Raw genomic sequence first — 13,513 nt, forward strand, 5'->3', positions numbered from 1 at the left:
TGACTCTATATTATCATAGAGTATATAAAAATTTTGTCTCCAAGAACAGTAAGCACTTATCATCTATTTCTTCTTGAAGTACTAAAAAGTTGGGAGGGATAAGTGTTTACCTCTGTGTTACCTTCTGTGCACTCATATTCTATCTGAAACTGTATGGTTTATAAAATCTTACCTCTGCTGGATGCTGAATTATGTACAAGTGGGTAGAGATGTGCAGAGGGTGTACAGGTAGAAATGGACACAAACATACTTTCTGAGGTCGGCTAAAGAGCAAAAAAGAAAAACAACCTGTAAATCTGTAAAATACAATAATAGGACAATATCCTAATTCTTGAACATAATCCCACTGTTATATAAAGAGGTTTGCTAAAGCTGTATTCTTTTCAAAATGAAACACCAAGAATAAACTTAATGAATCACTCTTTAGACATGAAAATTAGGAAGATATTTAAGTAAATTATCATCCATATAAATTAAAGTACCTCCAAGAATCTACTTAGTGAAAGAATACTAAGTCACCATCATCCTTTTATTCATGAAGAAACGCTTCTTCTAACTTTCATTCTAAATTTACCCTTAATGGCCTCAGTGAAAATGTCAAATGAGACTAATTTTTTAAATAATAAATCGGACTGAAACATTATGGTATTTTAAAATGCAGTTTTGAAAATCTAAAAATTAAATATAACTCTACAGAAATCCAGTTATCTCAATATCTAGAAACCATTATCATTCACCAACTATGCTCTAAAAGTCTATTAAAAGTCGTTTGTCTGAAGTTGTTTAAATTCTTAGCCCACACCACTAACACTGATTTAAACCACAAATCTCTGCAAATATTTAGAACATTAAGTACAGTATCTAACCAGAACAATACTGTTCATGCTGTAAAACATTCCTCTCTCCTCCTATTTACAAGTTTCTCTTACAGCACTGAATTCACTTTTATTATAATCATATAAATTTCCTTCATGTTTCTACTTATACTTCTATTTTAATATTTGACTACCTCTTTTAACTTAGTTTATTTCATATCTGCTTTTCTCTTTCAGACAATGAACCCTCTAAGAACATGCTTTTCATTTAAGTTTGAATCCTCCAGTGCAGTCTTTCTCAAACTTGGTCTTGTATCAGAATCACCTAGAGGACACATCAGACTGCTGAGTCCCACACTCCTAAAGCTTCAGATTCAATAAGTCTGGGAATTTACATTTCCAACAAGTTCCTGGATGGTGCTGATGTTGTTGGTGTGGGGGTTATGGGGGCTGAGAGCATGGAAGACAAAAAGACCAGTTTAAGATGCAAGTCCCTAAAGGTGGAATTTTTTTTTTTAATTAAAGTAACTTTGAATTCATTCATATCTAAATCCTGCCCACTTACCCATTTCTGCACCTGAGGACTGGCAAAGCCTTATAAATTTGTGTGAGAAGTTGTAAAAAGAAAAACAAACTACAAAGCTGTGGGCAAAAGAATTAACCAGACCATTTTCCTCTACATGATATAACCTTTGCTAATTAACTAGTTCTGTTACCCTGGCAATCTGACAACTGTATTGCTAGGCAACACCATACGTGATTAAAATGATCCAACTGGTAGAGAGCATATGGACTGCAGAGTTACAAAGACCTGATGGGGATACCCTACTTTGAGTTTCCCTAAATTAGGAACCTAGAAATTTGCTAGAGTGTTACAGGAGATATTGGCTGCTGTGGGGATAGCAATTATGTAGGTTCCCATTACTGCCCACTGTGAAAAATCATCTTCCAACTTGTAGACCTCTATGTTAGACTGCCACAAGGATTACAGAGAAAAGAACCAAGGCTGCTCTAATGCAAGCTGTTGCTCTCGTCCTATATGTTATGTTTCTGGTATCAAATGTGGTCTATAGTTTTCTTAAGCATCTGATGCCAGGTGCTTTGCCCGGCATCCTATTCCAGATAGCTGCAGAGTTTAATTCACTTTGTGGTTTTTGCACCAATGTCTCTTTCTAAAATAATCATTCTCTTCTCCCACTATCACTCTCAATTCTCCTTATCCTGATTTTTCCTCATCATGTTATCATTATTTGACATTATATTATCAGAATGTATCTTTTCTTTCCTACAATGTAAATTACAGAAGGACAAGAAATTGGCCTACCTTTCTCACTGCTATATTCCTAGCATTAGCATAGCAGGCTCTCAAAAACATTGCTGTATACAGGAAGAAATAGATCTACATTCCCTCTTACCTTCATATTGAGATGCCTTTCTCCTAAAACACAATTTCTATCCTATATTTTTGTTTTCTTCCATACCAAATTTTGATCTCTCTTCCATGTCCTCTATAGTACTTGAGCAATTAGTTTGTAATATAAATGAAATCCAGAGTGTCAAATCTCCCTTTGTTATGCTTTGTGATCATTTCAATAAAAGTCAGCATATAAGAGGCAAAAATATTTGCTGAAGAAAATATTTACTAAAGAAAAAACAATTAAGCACTTCATGTGTAAACAGTGTAATTGTGATGTAAGCTAAAATTAACAGCTTTGGATAACGTTTTGATAGTCTCATAAAACATCATTACCTATTTCCTTTAAAGCATATCTATTAACATAATTTTAATTAAAATTACTATAATAAAATTATAGTTCTTTAAAACACTTTAAAATTTCAACTTTTTATTTAGCAAGTTACTTTATAATCAGAAGTTCTGCCTGTTATCTTAATATTAATCCTTCTCATACTTTCCTCCTCTACATGCTCTGCATGTATTATCAGAGTGAACAACTCTCCAACTATTCAACCATCTCTTACTAAACTAGTGAATAAGTGCAGAGTAATTGCTATCCTCTAGAAGTAAGGTTCTAGAATCATTGCAAAGAACAAAAATATCTCCCTACACGCAAACACAAATCAGTTTAAATATTTCAAATGGAAAACAAACTAAATAACTTTAAATCCAACAATTTATTCTAATATTTACTGTACTTCTAACCATATTCCAGACATTAAGTACTTGGGACAATAAGCAAAGACTCCTGCTATTATGGAGCTAATTTGTTCTCACTATGCCAGAAAGAATTTTGTGAATATTCCTTGCTTTCTATGAACTATTATACTTGACAAGAAACAAGCAATCACAAAACTTCACACCTAAACATACTATCAGTAAATAAAGAGCATTCATTTTAAAATAAAAATCAAGTTACTTCTAGAATTTATATAGTTATAAGGGATAAAAAAAACATAAAGAAATAAAAACTGGTCAATAGATAGAGGTTTGATGAATAATTACCAAAATGTGTCACTAACAACGTCATTGTCTTGGGCATGTCACCCACTTCCAAAGTGCTTCTTCATAAAACTGGTAACAATAAGGCATCGAGAACATTCTAGGGAATAATTACTGAATTACAAGCAAATATAAAAATGTAATCATCAATGCCTAGTTTTTGAGCTACTTTATAACAGAATGGCCAAAATAAAACTGAGGTTTTTCCATCCTCTTCATTTACAATGTTATAAATGTATAATAAATACTGTTTTTCTACTCATTATGGTTTATCTTTTCAGAAATCTATACAACACAATTAATGTTAATTATATTCTTAAAATATAATGGAGGCTTCAAACAATTTTCCTAAGGGAATTTTATGAAGGTTTTTTTTTTTCTTTACTCATTAATCGTATAGAATATGCAGGCTTCCTGTCAAACTAAGATTAACTTGTTTCCTCAGTGAATGCTGCAATACAAGGGTAATCTGTCACTCTGATCATGCAATCTATGACAGCCTGTAGGATGATAAAATTACATCTGACATACAACTAGAGATGCTAGAACATATAAAATCATCTTTGTAAAGTTAATTAAATTTCCTACATAATATTCACTGAAAGCTTTCTCCTCATAAGTACTAATTTTAAACAAGATAAGCTCACATAAAGTTTAAAGATTAGTAAATAGATGTATAATTACAACTTCCAAGGATTTCTTTTACCCACTAAACAAAAGCAAATGTAGAACACAGGAAAATAGCACACCTCAAATTTTCCAGGATGCAACAAAATTTTATAATCCCAACAGAGTGAAAAGGCAAAGAACAAAAAGTTTCATAGTTTTTCATTCGGTTAGCTGAATATCTACACTGCATTACACATAAAAATGGCAAAAGCTTTCTAATTTTAATAGGCTTTGGAAAACTAAACACCACAGTGCCCTCTGCTGTCTTTTAAATAAACCAAAATGATCTGTTAAGATAAATGCTAATTTTTAAATTTCTGAAATTACTTATCATGGTCAATGAAAAGAGATCTTCACAAATTTTAATACAATATCATAATGAATTTTCATTTCACAAGTTGAAGAAAAGTAACACCTTCCATATCTGTTTCATGTATCAATAACAGTAAACTCATTCCCCCTCCCAAATTGTTTTTTTTTTTTTTTTTTTAATTAGATTCATTTATCTTACAACTGACTTCAGGAGTGAAGGAAATACAGGTTTTAAAAGGAAAAAAAAATCACTGTTGTAGGATAGGTAGTAATTCTATCAGAACAACAAATAGCTTTAGATGAGAGTTTCAGATACCCAGAGGGCATGCCCAAAGCAATGGAGAAATTAGAAAGATTATCTGAACAGTGGATTCATCTCTTTCTTGCTAACAATGAATCTTATCCTAATTATATAAAGGCTTTGAAGTAATGAATCATAATAATACATAATACTTAGCACTTTAGTTTATTTCACTATTATTTTTTCCTTTTTAGTATCTATTTTTGTATATGTCACATCATCTGTATATAGTAAGTGCAAGTAATTATAAATAAGTATCCTATTAGAAATTCAGCCTTATTTTTTTAATCAATTGTGGTATGTCATCCAAATAATTTACATTATTGGCCTAGAGATAAGTTTGTTCTTATACTAGATCTATAATTGAGCAAAGTTTCTGTGTTATTCTAATCAAAGAAATCTTCAGAGAGGCCAGATGTCTGCAGACCAAAAGCCTTGCATCCAGAGATGACCACATACAGAAGATATACAAAGCCCCCTACTAAAACTGTAATGAAAAAATGACAAATCAACTAAGAATCTTACCATAACCATGTATATTAATTTATCCTATGTTTTACTTAGAAATTTTTCTCTCACATTTAACTCACTATAATCCTAACAGAAACAATTTCTTCATCATTCTGTATGATTTTACCTGTACATTATTGGGTACTGGATATGGAATAAATAATGAGTGAATGGATAAAGAATACCCACATGACTTACTACCTTGTTTTTGTTTTGTTTGTTTTGTTTGCAGTGCTGGGGATCAAATCATCTGCTCTACTATTGAGCTATATCCTCAGACTGCACGTAATTTATAAAACAAGATCTGCAGCAGAAATCTATGTTGTTTCCCCACTAAAGGGAACAGCATGAATATACATACTTATAAGCAAGGAATCAAAAACATACTTTACAGAGAATAACATTAATTAACATTTTCATTTTGCTTATTATTTTATCCCTTTCTGTTATCTAAAAACTGTCTCTATTTTAAAACACAGATTTTATATGGTTAATTTATTGTGAGAACATTTAGCTTAATGTTATGTAAATGTCAATTTCTTCCAAAGAATATAAAAAGAACTGAGAATCTTCCTTGGCATAAAAATAGAGAAAATGTATTAAGATTTAGATTGGCGTTACTTTACTACATAAGAGAATAGAATATTGTAACGAATAATCTGTGGATTTTGATGGCCTCCCCCCAAAACTGTGGCTTTCCTCAATGCAAACATTTATCTACAGCTGATAAGTGAATATTACTGAAAGTCCCAGGGTAACAAAATCTCCATCATGAGGCAATTTATTTCTGGTCATCTGCAGCATTAACATATATAAAATTATTAACTTGCCTACAGAAAAACTACCATAACAGTGAAGACGTTGGATTATTAAAAACACACTAACTTCATAAATAATAATCATGATGTTTCATAGGAGGAAAAGGGAGTGAAAGGAGAAGAGGAGGAAGATGGGGAGAAGGAAAAAGTAAAGAGGAAGATTTTAACATTTATTACACACTTTTATAAATACTATGCTAAATACTTTATCTTCATTTAATTCTCTGACAAAGGGGGATAGTATTATTGTTGTAATTTACAGTTGAAGAAATTAAGGCTTAGAGAGGTTAAATAATTTTCCGAAAAGAAAACAGCTGGAGCTGGAATACAGTACTGTTTCCAAAACATATGCCTTTAATCAATACATTAATTCCACATACGCATTTAATGTTCAATGAAATATTTTAACACATAACTCTATCTACAAACTCAGGCCCCAGAATGCCTACCATTAGAATTAAAACATTTGGAGATAAATAAACATTAGTTTGAAAGGGGACCTAGAAGGAAAAGGTCAAAGTCCAAACATTTATAAAATTCTCCAGAATAAAATGGATAAAAGCAATTAAGTATATGTGATTAAATACCAGAAGAACTATATAGAGGCAAGCCCATAGGAAGCTAACAATAGAGTGGAGAAAAGAGACATTCAGAGGTTAAAAGAAGAAACTTAGAAGACAGCAAGAAGGATAAGAACTAGTTACACGTAAGATGTGGCATTGAGTTGGATCTTGAAATAGAGTAGGTTTTCACACAACAGAAATGAGGGAGGAGCTTTGCATACAGAAAAAAAAGAAACAGAACAAAAGTATGGACCCAAACATTAAAAAAAAAAAAAAAACTTTTTCAAGAACAGTTCATTGGAAAACAGGGTATGTGAAAGTATGGCAAAGAAAGGAATAAGTGGGCAGGGCTGGACATCACACACAACATCTGAACCCTTATCTTTACCTAATATATAAGCATGGAAGGTCTCCAAGAAAGGAATAAAAAGAGCAGGACCAGATGTTTAGAATAAACTTCACTGAAAGGGAATTGGATACATGACAAAATGGAGGTTGGGATTCTCTGACAATAAGTAAGAATGATAAAAATTCATGATAGAGCAATAAATAGCACTGAGAAAAAACAGGTTCTAAAGAGGAGTTTAAATAGCACCTCTCCTGTGAAATTTGAAGTAGTGATTCCCTCCTTTTACAACTCTGTGCTCCTAAACCACATTTTTCATGTTACAATACAATTATTTCCTGATACGTATTTCTCCTCTTAAAGATCTTATCTTTCAAAGTTGCTTAGCACCAACACAATATTAAAAAATGGCCCAAGTAATTCACATCCTTGAATTCTTAGCATAACCAGATGATGTGTAGACAAAGTAGACTGTAGTGGGTTGAGCAGTGTCACCCAAAAAGATGTCTAAGTCCTGAGTATCCTTAGTATCTCTAAATGTGACCTTATTTGGAAATCAGGTATTTGTAGATGTAATTAGGTTAAGGATCTCAGAATTTAGGGTGACTTTCAATCCAGTGATTAAATAAGAAAAAGAAAAGAGAGATTTTATACACAGAGAGGGCCAAGTGAGAACACAGGCAGAGAATGCAGCAATGAGTCTATAAGTCAAGAAACATCAAAAATTACTAAGAGGCTTGGTATGTATTCTCCCTCAGAGTTTCCAGAGGGAACCAACCCTACTGATACCTTGATTTTGGTCTTCTGCCTTCCAGAATTGTGAGAATAAATTTCGTTTGTTTTCTACTATCAGGTTGTAATTTTGTACTGGTAGCCCTTAGAAAACAATAGCAGACCCAAGGATGGGTATCTCCTAATACCTTCTCTCTCAGTTGCTACTGTGCCTTATCCATATAGCAATGTCTCCTGTGAGGAAATTCATATCACTGACACTCCTGGGTATCCTGGACAGAAAGCTATCTTGATACTATCAAAATTCCACAATGTGTCTGAATATCTATATCAGTTTCCTAGACACACAGCAGAATATGGCTATTTCTCTACTATTCTGGAAAATTTACAAATAAACCTCAAAAGAAGGCTATAAATGTGGGACCTTGATTTATATTCTAAACAAGAGAAAAAAGAACTTTAGTGGGAAAACTGGTGAATTCTGAACATAATTAATAGTGTCATACCAATGCTCTTTTCTTAGTTTTGATTTACTCCATGAGTCTTTGCATTTCTGTATGTTTTATGAGTCAGACATTAAGATTTTGTTCTGGAGTATCTTTTCAAAGATGTCTTTACATAAAAAGCCTCAGAAGATGGGGGTAAGTTCTTCTTTTGGAGCAAAGGACAGGTTTTGCTTGAAATCCATTACAAAAGGTTCAGGAACCATAAATGCAACTGCGATGCAAACACACTGCGTACAAATCATCCAATTTGTATTCTCTGTGAAACCCTTATAGGACCTGGAATGGAAAGCGAGAATAAAGGGAAACTGATACAAACATAAAGCTCATGCTATCTATTGTATCTTGAGTTACTAAATCCTTCATCTTTGACCCAGGAATTTCACATTTTAAAAATGTGGCACATTAACTTTTCCACTTGCAAATAAGATAAAATCTCAGATCTTTTACAGTTCTTGATATTATTACAGATAGGGCCTTCTGAGAAACTGAGGCCACATTAAGACTCCCTCTTCAAACCCCTATTCTTGTGACCAATTCAGAAAGATTTCAGACATGTCACTCAAAGTAACAGGAATGAGTTTATTGAAGAGATAGGAAAAGGAAAAGGGGATACTCTCAAGGGAGAGAGTGGGTCCTCTCAGAGAGGAGAGGGACCAGGTGCCTCTTCTGAACTTCAGTTTTATTAGGGATCTCAGAGAAGTTTCCAGAAAGTCCTGCTCAGGTCCACCTCTTGACTTTTGACTGACAGCAAGGTAACATCAGACATTCAAGTCCCCACTACCATGGTAACTCCAGGTCACCTTGGCCCATGCTGATGGATTCTATTTGGATTTTTAACCACACATTCTTACAAATTTTATGGTTAGGAAGAACTATCCTCATCTTCCAGGATCTAGTCTGTGAGAAGGATCACAAAAGTCTCTCCCTTCAAAGTAATTTGGGTTCCTCTTATCAACATTTTTTCCTTCCTTCTTTCCTTGCAGGTAATAGGTAGTTTGCTGAGGAATGAAACACATCCTGTCCACTTAGGCCATGCAGGGCTGCAGGAAAATTGCTTTTGGGCAAAGAAAGTATGTGGGGATCAGCACAGTGGGCCGATTTTATAGAACCTTGTGTTTTATAGAACCTTGTATTCCCACCCATTCTCATCTATCTGTTCCCTAATAATATTACCATAGCTGTGATTAATTAATGTATTGAGTTATTAGGTGAAGGCTATACAGAGACTCTACTTTGCAACTTTTCAGTAAGTCTAAAATTATTTCAACCAGGTAAAGTAGCCCACACCTTTTACCCCAGGTACTTGGGAGGATGGAGGAGAAGGACTGACAAGTTCAAAGCCAGTCTAGCATGACCTTGTCTCAAAATAACATTCAAAAATAAAATTATTTCAAAATTAAAAGTTAAAAATAAAATTAATCAGTAGCCAAATGCCAACTTTTCCATTTCAAAACAATCATAATAATATCATAATAATGAGGTCATCACTGCTACCCTAGAATGGGTATATGTTACATCAAGTTCTCCTTTCTCCTTGGTAAAGCAAAATGAATCAGTTCAGTACTCTTATCACTGTAGAACAATGTCTTATCGTATTTTCTAAAGCTAAAAATGGTAAATTTTAAGTAATTTGCATATTTTACCACAATAAAAAGTTTCTGAAGCTCAAAAATTGTTTTTCTAAATTCACTATAATTCACTTTTCTTTAAGCTAAGGCAGAACATTCTGAGATTCCTAAAAATATATTTAACATTTATTGAACACTTATTATGCAAAAGGTACTCTGGCCATCTTAAGTTACATGATCCTCCTAAGAACACTATGAAGTAGACAACTATTATTATCTCAGCCTTACAAGTTGGTGAAGCTGAGGTATAAAATGTTTGATGATTCTTTTCAATGTCAGGGAGTATGGATTCAAACCCGGGTAGTCAAACTTGAGTTAGAGCCCTGCTGACAGGATTTGAATAGACATTTTTTCAAAGAAGTAATGCAAATGGCCAGTAAAAATATGAAAAGATGTTCAATATCATTGAAGTAATGCAAATCAAAACCACAATAAGCTATCACTTTACAACTACTAAGGTAGCTATTTAGAAAATAAAAAATAAATTAAAAAAAAAAAAAAAAGAGGACAAGGCTGTGGCTCAGTGGTAGAGCACTTTCCTGGAATGTGTGAGTCCCTAGGTTAAAAACAATGAGTATCAGAAACCTCATACATTGTTGGTAGAAATGTAAAATGGTGCAGCTATTGTGGAAAACAGTTTAACAATCTCTCAGAAAATTAAGCATAGAACCAAAATGTGACCCAGAAATTTCTAGGTACATATCCAGAAGAATTAAATGTTGGCACTAGAACAGATATTCAAGCAGCACTGTTCACAACAGTCAAAAGGTAGAAACAACCTAATGCCTGTGAACAGATAGATGAATAATAGTAAACAAAATGTGGAATACATATACAAAAGGAATAAAATTTTGATATATGATACAATGGGTGGACTTGAAAAAATTATGTTAAAATAAGCAAAAACAGATGTACAATATTATATGATTCCACTTATGTGGGCTATCCAGAACAGGTGAATTCACAGAAACAAAAAAGTAACCTAGAAATTGAGAGTAGAATGGAGGTTAACAGTACGGGCAGGAAGGAAGGAGGAAAAGTTGATCAATGGGTACTAGGTTATAACTGCACAGTACAATGGCTACAGGTAAGAATAATGTACATTTCAAAAAGCTAGAATAAAGTATTTTGAATGTTTTTACAATAAAAAAATCAATGTTGAGGAGATAAATATTTTTACCCTGATTTAAACATTATACAATGTGTACACGTAACAAAACACCACATGGTAACCCATAAATACATATAATCCTTTATATATTTATTTTTGCAGCAGTAAGAAAAAAAATTACCAGGGGTTGGGGAAGTGGGAAGTGGGAAGTGATTGGGGGTAAAGTTTATGTTAGGATGATGAAAAAGTTTTGGATACAGAATGGTGATTATTGAACATTACATGTCTAATGCCGCTGAATTGTAAACTTACAGATGGTTAAAATAAAAAAATAAGTATATTATGAATATGATACTAACACCAGAGTTTTTCCACAGTCCTATGCTCTGCAGAGTCCAGAAACATACTGCAGGTCTATGCCCTCCCATGTTGCAGCAGACCACAGAAGTTCACTGCCAACTTCTTCTGGGTTCTTTTCTTGAGAATCCAAATAATGAAATCACAGACAAGAGGGAGTGGAAGAGTAGGATTTATTCAAGTATGAATGGAAACAGAATTCCTATAGGGTAAGAGTGGACTTAAGAGGGGTTGCTGCTTGAATGTGCTGGTCTAGGGGTTTATACAGCACTAGGGTTAACACTATTGGTCCAAATGTATGGTAATCAGGGTTTGGAAAAGTACCAAAGCTATTGGTCCAAATTTATGCTAATCAGGGTATGGAAACATACTATTGCTATTGGTTAACCCTTGAATCTGACTTTCATTCATGTCTGCCCCACTTATGTTTTCTTGTGCTGTCCTGGAATCACAGCTTCCCAGGAGATTGAGATCAAGAATCCAGAATGCTCAGGGATTCAGAGCTGGGGTGCCAAACAAAGCCAGATCTGCAGCAGGTATTCTCACCAGCCCGGAGCCCACAGAGTGACAGGTCAGTGTGCCCTGGCACCACTGCACCAACATAGCAGGTTGCATGTACCAGCAGCCAGTGATTGCTACTGCACTCCACCCAGCCTAGGGCTTCCGCTCTGACACTCCCAACATTCCACTGCCACTTCTCAGCAGGGATTATTGGACTGACTGAACTGACTATAGGGCTTGGCAGTCAGGGAGCTATGTCAAAACCATAATTTGAAAAAATTAAAGATTAGCCTGCCAAATAACTTGTTTACATAAACAAACAGATCAGAGATTTTCTACTGGGTTAATCTCTCTAACCTTTTACAAGGTCAACAAGTTACTGCATGCCTTTTCATTTTTGTTTTCCTTGAATAGCACTGGAACATTTCTTTCACTTACTTTATTTCATGCTCCCTCTTTCTCATAATCTTTTCACTAAGCTTTCAATAGAGAAAAACAAAAATCAAGCAAATGAAAGCTCAGCAAAATAATCAATTCCTATCAATAATATCTTCGAATACGTTTTTCTAACTGCAAAGTGAGAAGTCATCAAAAGAAATGAGAATCTGATTATAGTCAAGTAAAAGATTTAGGAGATAGAGGTGTGATCTTAAAAGGGACAATAGTTAAAAACTGCTCATCTCAAATAATTAAAAGTAGCCATGGCCAAAGGAAAAAGGATTCTATGTAGAAGGCGGCCAAGAAACACCTCATTGCAGATACTTATCATAGCCAATAGGAAAATAAAGGCTGTTATACTGTTCATTTAAATATAATTCATTATTATGTGGCATGGTAATGAAAACTAAAGCAGTTGTGCCTCCTACTAATCACCTGACCCTGACCATCATCTATAAAACACCATTTCAATCACATGGATGTCTCATGTATTAAATAAAAATGTACATGTAAAAGCACTTTGTAACTTGTGAACTCCTTTTAAATAATACCAAATTTTAAACTAGATTATTCCTGAATATAGTCTCTAACTTCATAAGCACTAACAGAACAACAAATTATTAATTTTGGGCAAATGAACTTAAGGAATTTATGTGTTTTGATGTTCTTTGAAGAAAACTATTTGAGAGTAATAATTCTTATTTTTCTTGGGGAAAATAAATGAAACATTTTGGAAGCGCTAATGCGGTATTTAAAACTGGTCACTCCTCTTTGGAGACTTAATTAAGATTTAGGAAAAATTTCTCTCTTGACATATGTCATCTTTGCTCAACTTTGAACATGACTAGCTTCCACAGTAATTTATAAATCAGCTTTGCACATGTATTATGAATGAACTATCTCAAAGCATAAACATTATTTTCTATATAACAGAAAAGAACAAACTGCCAATGATTTTCTGATGGGAATATATTTTGATATATACAAAAGATCAAATTTTCAGAATTTCTAATTTTTACACTGAAAATTATCCTTAATATTCTAGTTGGCCTGACGTGCACCAAAGTAGTTTTTCTTCTATGGTCGATACCAATTCAACAATTTCAATTATTCAACTACCCTTGAAATTACCATTTTTTACTTTTCCCACCCAAATACACAAATTGATTTGCACTACTGCTCAGTCAAACCAGGCACAAAGATATATATAAGACCCAGAAACAAAATAAAAATCTCTATTGGGGACTAGCAGTTAATCACAAATGAGTTAAGCAGGAATGATTTGCGAGCTGTGAAGACTGGAACAGATCATGCCCAATCTACAGGCACAGCCAATTCTCAGCTCAACCAACTACTGCTCAGGGAAGTAGTCCCTTAGCTGCCAGATCTTCCCAGTCTCTTAAAAGCCAGAAATCTTGACTTTTTTAACTTGATTAGTTAGCAAGTAA

At 33.7% G+C, this 13,513-nt stretch overlaps 1 protein-coding gene across 1 annotated transcript in view; it reads right to left on the minus strand.

The window, feature by feature from the left end:
• The window catches only part of DTWD2 (DTW domain containing 2), a 163,070-nt gene that overhangs the window by 142,686 nt on the left and 6,871 nt on the right, over nt 1-13,513 (minus strand). The window contains exon 2 of the mRNA XM_079145680.1: nt 173-263. Within this exon, the coding sequence (XP_079001806.1) occupies nt 173-263 (91 nt within the window). The remainder of the gene's footprint in view (nt 1-172; nt 264-13,513) is intronic.

The sequence above is a fragment of the Sciurus vulgaris genome (genome assembly GCF_902686455.1).
Source record: "Sciurus vulgaris genome assembly, chromosome: 6".
In the NCBI taxonomy this organism is placed as follows: domain Eukaryota; kingdom Metazoa; phylum Chordata; class Mammalia; order Rodentia; family Sciuridae; genus Sciurus; species Sciurus vulgaris.